The sequence below is a fragment of the Bison bison genome, unplaced genomic scaffold (genome assembly GCF_000754665.1).
Source record: "Bison bison bison isolate TAMUID 2011002044 unplaced genomic scaffold, Bison_UMD1.0 scf7180017864352, whole genome shotgun sequence".
NCBI lineage: Eukaryota > Metazoa > Chordata > Mammalia > Artiodactyla > Bovidae > Bison > Bison bison.
In genome coordinates this window covers 2,086,526-2,092,838 of record NW_011494924.1, presented here as the reverse complement: position 1 = coordinate 2,092,838, position 6,313 = coordinate 2,086,526, and the positions used below count along the sequence as shown (strand labels likewise).

General features: G+C 55.7%; 1 protein-coding gene across 1 annotated transcript in view; it reads left to right on the top strand.

The window, feature by feature from the left end:
- The first annotated feature begins 2,289 nt into the window (after positions 1–2,289).
- Positions 2,290–6,313, top strand: part of FAM83C (family with sequence similarity 83, member C) — a 5,666-nt gene continuing 1,642 nt past the window's right edge. Inside the window, exons 1-3 of the mRNA XM_010854902.1 lie at positions 2,290–2,760; positions 5,129–5,296; positions 5,479–5,603. Coding sequence (XP_010853204.1) covers positions 2,290–2,760; positions 5,129–5,296; positions 5,479–5,603 — 764 coding nt within the window. The remainder of the gene's footprint in view (positions 2,761–5,128; positions 5,297–5,478; positions 5,604–6,313) is intronic.

Genomic DNA, 6,313 nt, shown 5'->3' with positions numbered 1-6,313 from the left:
CGACTCTGTGCGACCCCATAGACAGCAGCCCACCAGGCTCCTCCGTCCATGGGAGTTTCCAGGCAAGAGTACTGGAGTGGGGTGCCATTGCCTTCTCCGCATGAGATACCTAGAGTAGTCAAATTCATAGAGTTAGAAAGTAGAGTGGTAGGGGAACTTCCCTACTGGTCCAGTGGCTAAGATGCTGTATTCCCAATACACGGGGCCTGGGTTCGATCCCTGGTCAGGGAACTAGATCCCACATGCCACAACTAAGATCTGGTGCAGCCTAAAAAATTAAAAACAAGAAAAAAAGAAAGTAGAGTGATGGCTATCAGGGGCTGGGAGAGAGAGAGGAAGGTACTAAGCCTTTTATAGGGATAGAATTTCAGTTGTGGAAGATGGAAAAAGTTCTGGCAATGGATGGTGGTGATAGTTGCATACCTGTGTGGGTGAACCACTGAACTACATACTTAAAAATAGTTAGATGAGGGACTTTCTCTGGGAGTTCAGTGGCTAAGACTCCAGCTCCCAATGCAGAGGCCCTGGGTTTGATCCCTGGTCAGGGAACTAGATCCCACATGCCACAACTAAGACCCCAGTGCAGTCAAATAAATTTTAAAAATAAATTTAAAAAAACATTTAAGATGGTAAACTTTATATTAATTAAAAATGATTTTTAAAAAGAGCCAAAAATATGTATCATCAGGTCGATATGTACACCACCAAGGGATAAACCACAGAAACTCAACACCACCGAAAACATGCCTGCTCCCCTCCCAATAGTGCTTCTCTGACCCAGATAAGGCCCCTGCTCCCCCCTCAACAGATCTAACAGAGATAAGGCCCTAATGAAGGCCCTGCCACCCTGGCTACCCCTACAGCTTATTACCTTCCCACGGTCTGGCTCTGCTTACTCACCCCCCACCCATCACTCAGCCTCCCACCTCCAGGGGAGGGCCTCCTTTTATTTTTTTGGCTGCACAGCATGGCACACGGGATCTTAGTCCTGCAACTAAGGATCAAACCTGTGTCCTATGGACACAGAGGAACCTCTGTCTGGTCTGGGCATGACCACAGACCAGTTGAAGCAAGTGCAGCCAGCACTAAACAGGGTCATGAGACACGGCCTGAGTCTCCTGCTGTCCTGGCCATCCTCACTGGACCTTGTCCCTCCACAGAAAGGTGGTGCCTCGGGCTGGCACTGTGCACTGCTGCGACCACTCCTGCCCGACCTGCCTCCCCAGTGAGCTGCCATCTGCTGACTCCTTTTCTCCAGCACAAGGCCTCTCACCCTGCTCTGAGGGCTCTGGGACTTCGGTCCTTGATGGTGGCAGAAAACAGAAACTTGCCTCCAGACCTGTTTGCCTCCGAACCATGCAACATGTGCCCTGAGCCTCTCAAACAACTTTCTCATAACGATTAAAAAATTTTCAATTTTATTTAGTTTTGGCTGTGCTGGGTCTTCGTTGCTTTGCATGGGCCTTCTCTAGTTGCGGCGAGCAGGGGCTACTCTAATTGCGGTGCTCCAGCTTCTCATTGTGCTCCTGCTGTGGAGCAATGGCTCTAAGCACACGGGCTTCAGTAGGTGCAACCCACAGGCTCAGTAGTTACTGCTTGCGGGCTCTAGAGCACAGGCTCAATAGTTGTTGGCTCACAGGCTTAGTTGCTCCATGGCATGTGGAATCTTCCGGACCAGGGATCAAACCCATGTCCCCTGCATGGGCAGGCAGATTCTTATTCACTGAGCCACCAGAGAAGCCCATAATCATTTAATATCCAGCCCCTGAGGAGGGTTAGGGTTAGAGTTAGGGTCTGGCCCCACCAGGTCAAGAGCTTTCTCGGAGTTAAGCTTGTTGGAAACAGCCATCTGAACAGAATTTTTCCGGAGTGGGACAGCATTTTTCACCGGGACTCTGGAAGGTCAGGGTTTGGAGGAAACTGCTAGGAGCCTGGCGGGGAAGGAGCAGGTGATGCTGGGGTGGGGCTGAGGTGGGTGGGGAAGGAGAGTGTGCTGAGGGCCTGCCTTTCTCTGGGCAGGCGAGTCCCAACAGCAGGCAGACAGGTGAGGCTGACCTGACAGGTTCCTGAGGCCGGGGGCAAAGGGGTGGAGCATGGCTCTGACATAGGGTGACAACAGGCCCGGGGCCCTGCCACACAGGGCAGGCGGGGCAGCAGGCAGGCCTGCTGGGATCTTCTTCCTGCCGTGGCCAGCCCAGGGTGCAGACCATGGAGCCCGCTGGAGGGTGAGAGGAGCCGGTGGGCAGGCGTGTTCGGAGGCCTGGGGCCTGGGGGCCTGGTGCCCAAAGCATGGCGGGGCCCCTGAGGAGCCGGGTGGACGAGCTGAAGCGACCCTGGTGGCGGGAGAGCTCCCCACTGGTGCTGCAGCACAGCGAGGCAGCCCGGCTGGCAGCCGACGCCCTCCTGGAGCGGGGCGAGGATGCCTACTTGCGGGTCATCTCCGAGGAGCGGGAGCTGCCCTTTCTGAGTGCCCTGGATATGGAATACATGACCAGCCATGCACGCGGGGGCCCGGAGCTCGGCGAGGCCCAGGGACCCGAGGCCTTGGGGCCTGACCGCCTCAGCCTGCACTCCGAAGTCACCTCGGGCACATACTTCCCTCTGGCCTCCGACATAGACCCTCCGGACCTGGACTTGGGTTGGCCCGAGGTGCCACATGCCACGGGCTTCAGCCCTACGCAGGCTGTGGTCCACTTCCAGCGGGACAAAGCCAAGAGCATCAAGGACCTTCTGCGTTTCCTCTTCAGCCAGGCCCGCACGGTAAGGGCCCCATCTCTTCAGACACCCATTTCACAGATATGGAAACTGAGGCCCAGGGAGAGAAAGGGACCAGCACGCAAGGCCACCCAGCAGCTTGGGGCAGCACTGGGACAAGAACCTCTGTGCCCTATCAGATCACAAGCTCCTAGAGGTTTTATTTACCTTGGTAATCCCTTGGTGGGCTTCCCTGGTGGCTCAGATGGTAAAGAATCTGCCTGCAATGTGGGAGACCTGGGTTCAATCCCTGATTTGGGAGGATCCCCTGGAGGAGGGAAAGGCAACCCACTCCAATATTCTTGCCTGGGAAATCCCATGGGCAGAGGGGCCTGATGGGGTACAGTCCATGGGGTCGCAAAAGAGTCAGACATGACTGAGCAACGAAGCACAGCACAGCACAATCCCTTGGCACTCGGGGACATTATGGATAAGCTTAGAACAGGGGATGGGCCTCAGAGATACCACAAACACCCAGAAAACAGGTACAAAGGGGTGCTCATTGCAGAGAGGAATCCTCTCTCTTCTGGGGGAGAGGGTCCATGGCTTCCATCAGATTTTCAGAAAGATCTATGATCCTAAGACAAAGAGCCCCAACCTCGGTGAGCATCTGAGCCACCCCCTTGACTTACAGAGGAGCAAACTGAGGCCAGGGAGGGGATGGTACTCACTCAGGGAGGTCCAGTCCATTGGTGAAATGGAGCCAGGGCTCAGGTAGAGGAAAGAGTTCTAGACTCAGGCCCCAAGACTGAGGCACAGCCCTGACGTATGGCCCCAACCACGCCTTGCCCTTTGTGTACCGTGTCTCCCCTGGCCTGAATCAGGGGAAGGGGCACTGGAGCCTGGGCCTCCACTTGGCCTTGAAGGCTGGGCTTTTAGCTCTGCACCCAAAGGAAGGAGGAGAGGAGGCTGCTGGGCTCAGGGATGGGGAGCAGGGGCTCAGGAGAAAGGGAAACGGGGGAGGGCAGGTAGGGGTGCTAGTGCGGGAGGGCTGTAGCCACAGACTAGCACAGCCTCACTCCTGGAGCCCAGAATCAGATGACCCCAGGCAGGGTTTGAGGCAGGTTAGCCCCAGTGCCCTGGCCAGGGGAGCAGCCTGCCGGGAGCCCACTGCAGATGTTAGGAGCCAGGATGCTGAGACCTACCGGGACCTCCAGAGCCTCCCTGACAAGTCTCCCTACGCCCCAGGCAGGGGAGGGCAGGGCCTGATTGGCAGCGGGAATGGGGTTATTAGTGAGTGGCTGCTGTCATCACTTCTGCCCCTTTGATCTTTCTTGCTTGTCCTCCCCCCTGACCCCCATCACTATTCCTGGCCAGACCTGTGCCATGGACCAGGGCATCCCTCAATGCTTTGGTTCCTCGCATTTAGACCCTCTGCCTCTGGGCCAGTGGAAGCCAGGCTTCCACTCTGGGCTGTCACTGACTCTCGGTGACCTTAGGAAGTGCTTCCTCTCCCTGTGGCCCAAGGTCCTTGTTTATTAAGGAAGCAGCAGGAAAGGATCGTTTATTGAGCTTCAGTTGCGTGTTGAGGCTTTTCACATTTGATTCTCCATAACTCAGAGAGGTAGCTATCTTTATCTCCATTTAACAGATGAGGAAGTCAAGGCACCCAGAGGTGAAGGAACTCACCCAAGGCTGTGTCACTAGGAAGTGGCAGAGTGCAGGTTTGAACCCAGTTCTGTCTGGCTCCAGAACTGGAGTGCTTAGCTCTGCACCTGCTGCCTCTCAACCTGGAGAACTGGGAGGGGAGGTTCTCACAGCGGACAGTGAGCAGAAAACTTGGTCCCAGTTGGTATGGGTAGAAAAAGTCACAGCAACCTCTGCAGTTTCACAGAGGAACAGATGGGTCTGGCAAAGGGGACCAAAGACCCTGGTCACTGCCTGTAGCTCTGATCCATGACAAGGGAGCCTCACAGTCACAGAGTGACAGCTGGAGCTAGGGGGCAGGTAGTGTGAGGTGCTGGCCTGGGAACTGGGGGCTGGTTTCTGCTTCTGACTCTTTCCCTCTCTGGGCATCATTCCTCACTTATGTAGAGGAGACCTTCAGACTAGTGCAGCTGATCCACGGACCTCTGAGAATCTGACAACAGATAAAGAAATTGTGCTTAGATAAATGCAAACAAAAACTTTCAAACATCCAATAAAAATCATTTAAAAAAAACCCCCCACAAACCTTTCAAACAGCCTTCTGGGCTTCAAGACAGTGAAACCTCCCTCTTTCTAAGTCAAAACCCCCCAGGCTGGGTCACCACTAAGAGCCCTCCCAGTTCAGATGGTCTCACAGGCTCTGGTCTCCTGCTTTTCAGTCCAGTGCCTGTTTCCTGGGATCTAGCCCCTGCCCCCGGGCAGGGCTGAGTTCCCCCTCCCTCCCCAGGTGGTGGCTGTCGTGATGGACATATTCACTGACATGGAGCTTCTGTGTGACCTCATGGAGGCCTCGGGCCGGCGCGGCATCCCCGTCTACCTGCTCCTGGCCCAGCAGCACCTGAGGCACTTCCTGGAGATGTGCTACAAGATGGACCTCAACGGAGGGCACCTGCCGGTCAGCGAGGGATGGAGCAGGAGCCGGGGCATGGGGTGGGCTGGTCCATGAGCACTGGGAGTCAATGGGAGGGGGGCCGGCTTCTCTTAGCTCTTTCCGGTCAGAGACTCCATGGGAGTTAGACATGGCTTGAGCCCCGATCTCTCAAGGTCACCCCCAACCCCCTTCCCTCCTTGGCTCAGAACATGCGTGTACGGAGCACATGTGGGGACACATATTGCAGCAAGGCAGGCCGCCGCTTCACGGGGCAGGCCCTAGAGAAGTTTGTCATCATCGACTGTGAGCAGGTGGTGGCGGGCAGCTACAGGTGAGTGAGTGGGATGGGGGGTGCACCGGGGGCTGGGCCATGGGCTGCTGAGGCTGCCTGGGAGCTGGCAGCTTTGACTTGCCCGTCTTTCATCATGGACTGAGCAGCCGCCTAATGTCAGGCATGGTGCAGGCCCAGCGGCCAGTGTGGGGAGCAAGAGAGCCCAGGGCTGGGCCCTGGAGAAACTCACTCTGTGGAAGGATCACTGTAATGCTCCAGCACAGAAAATGTTGTTGTTGTTTAGTTGCTAAGTTGTGTCCAACTCTTTGCGACCCCGTGGACTATAGCACACCAGGCTGCTCTGTCCACAGGCTTCTCCAGGCAAGAATACTGGAGTGGGTTGCCATTTCCTTTTCCGGGGGAATCTTCCTGACCCAGGGATTGAACCTGTGTCTCCTGTCTTGGCAGGCGGATTCTTTACTGCTGAGCCACCAGGGAAGCCTAGAAAATATTGGTGTTGGCCAAAAAGTTTCATTCAGGCTTTCCTGTACCATCCTATGGAAAAAGCTGAATGAACTTTCTGGCCAACCAATAACTCTTGCACCTTGGAACTGGAGGGACTTCAGGGAACCTAGCCCTCGGTCCAGTTTACAGATGGGGAAGTTGAGGCTGTGACGGGAAACCGTGTGTCCAAGTCCACTAAGCCGAGCAGCAGAGACTCTGGAGTCAGAGCTCTGCCCTTCACTTGGGCCCTTGCGGTGGTGGCGGTC